Below are 1979 nucleotides of genomic sequence, written 5' to 3'. Positions count from 1 at the left end.
TGTAGACTAGTTTCATACCAGGAAGACTTCTGGGCGGGAGTGCAAGAGGTGTGTGTCGTTACTGAACCTTTGGTAAAGGTTCTTTGGTTAGTTGATGTTGAGAAGCCCGTAATGGGCTATTTGTATGAGGCCATGGACAGGGCCAAAGAAGCCATTCGGGTCTACTATGATGATAAGGAGATGATGGGTTTCAGAGACAACTCCTCCTATGGGGAGTGATTGATGAGCGATGGAACAACACACTCCATCGTCCCATTCATGCTGCTGGGCTTTTCTTGAACCCCGCATTTTCTTACGCATGTGGGTTTGTATTTGATGCTGAGATCATGGATGGATTCTTATCTTGTGTCTAGAAGATGGTGTGATTTTTAGCAGAACGTATAGAGATCTCTAAAGAAATTGAGACATATAGGATGGCAGGTGGCACATTTGGCTTTGAGATGGCTCTCACTGATAGGACGATTAAAATGCTAGGTATTTTTTAGTTTGTAACTTCGTTTCAAATTTCATTGTCTCTTCAAATTCCATTTTTTTCTTATGTTTATTTAAAATTTTATTCGTAATTTTGTTGTAGATGCATGGTGTAGAATGTATGGTGGTAGGGTACCCCTTCTGCAAAAGCTTGCCATTCGCATCCTCAGCCAAACATATAGCTCCTCAGGATGTGAGCACAACTGGAGTGTATTTGAAAAAATACACAACAAGAAGCGCAACAGGTTAACACTTAAACATTTAAAATATTGCAAATTTCCCAATAAATTTTTGAATTCATTAAACAATATTTTTTTTATAATTATTAATTATTATTTCATGATCTTTGGACAGGTTGGAGTCCCAGCGACTTAATGACATGGTCTACGTCTACTACAATCTTCGATTGTGGGTGAGGCAACTTGAGAGGACACCTGATGTGGAGGCCATCTCATTGGATGGGATTGACACCATTGTGTCATGGAGGGTTGAGGCCGAGAGGCCTCTCATGGAGTCTGTTGATGATTGGTTAGTGCAGGATGTAGTGGAGGGGGAGGAGGAAGAGGAGCAGGAGGAGGAACAGGAGGAGGAGGTGACACCACCTGCCCTGGCTACCCCTGTCATCAGTAGAGGACGTGATCTACCTCTTATAGCTCCTACTTCTAGTTCTTCAGCTTTTAGAGCACAACAGACTCCACTGCCAACTCCACCAGCACCAGCGTCTACATCTAGAGGGAAAGGGAAAGCTGTGGCATTTTCTCGCAAGAGGGGCAGAGGAAATCAATAGTATTAAACTTTAGTTATTTTCTTCATTTTATTGTATATGACATTATGACTCATGAGATACATTATTATATTTTTTGTTGATATTTTGAGGCTGAGTTGGGACTCAGGAGTCAGGACTTACTATTAAGGACATGATTCACTGTTATGTGTGATTTTAGCACTAGAAATGATATTAAACATATTATATATTAGTTCTTTTATCATATTTATGTGTCAATGTATTTATTTTATGTTTTAGATGGTTTAGATATTAAAAAAATTGAAAAAAATGAAAAAAAATGAGTATTTTTGTACCAAATGATTTTTTCTCGATAATTACGATTTTTTCCGATTTTTTCCTCTTGCCGATATTATCCCGACAACGATTAATGCAACATTGGTATAAAGTGAAATACAAAGCTGACGAAACTCTAGACAAGTATAAAGCTCGTCTTGTTGCTCGAGGGTTCTCACAGAAGGAAGGTATAGACTATGAGGAGACCTTTGCCCCTACAGCGAAGATGAGTACCATACGGCTTGTCCTTGCCTTAGTAGCTCAGTTCAATTGGAAAGTCCATCAGATGGATGTAAAGAGTGTTTTTTTGAATGGTGACTTATAGGAAGAAGTCTACATGATGCAACCTCCAGGATTCAAGGTTGCCAGTCAAGAACAGAAAGTCTGTAGATTAGTCAAAGCACTCTATGGTCTAAAACAAGCCCCTCGGGCTTAGTACATGAAAATT

At 39.4% G+C, this 1979-nt stretch overlaps 1 protein-coding gene across 1 annotated transcript; it reads left to right on the top strand.

The window, feature by feature from the left end:
• The first annotated feature begins 588 nt into the window (after positions 1–588).
• Positions 589–1301, top strand: LOC149224871 (uncharacterized). The gene is made up of 2 exons (XM_089383622.1): positions 589–716; positions 826–1301. The coding sequence occupies exons 1-2, from the start codon at positions 589–591 to the stop codon at positions 1256–1258; spliced, it is 561 nt and encodes a 186-aa protein (XP_089239748.1). The 3' UTR covers positions 1259–1301.
• The last annotated feature ends 678 nt before the right edge of the window (positions 1302–1979 follow it).

The sequence above is a fragment of the Pinus tabuliformis genome, chromosome Q (assembly GCF_031772625.1).
Source record: "Pinus tabuliformis cultivar Carrire ecotype Pingquan chromosome Q, CPIR1, whole genome shotgun sequence".
NCBI lineage: Eukaryota > Viridiplantae > Streptophyta > Pinopsida > Pinales > Pinaceae > Pinus > Pinus tabuliformis.
Note: the sequence above shows the minus strand (reverse complement) of the source record. Positions and strands in the feature narration are given on the sequence as shown.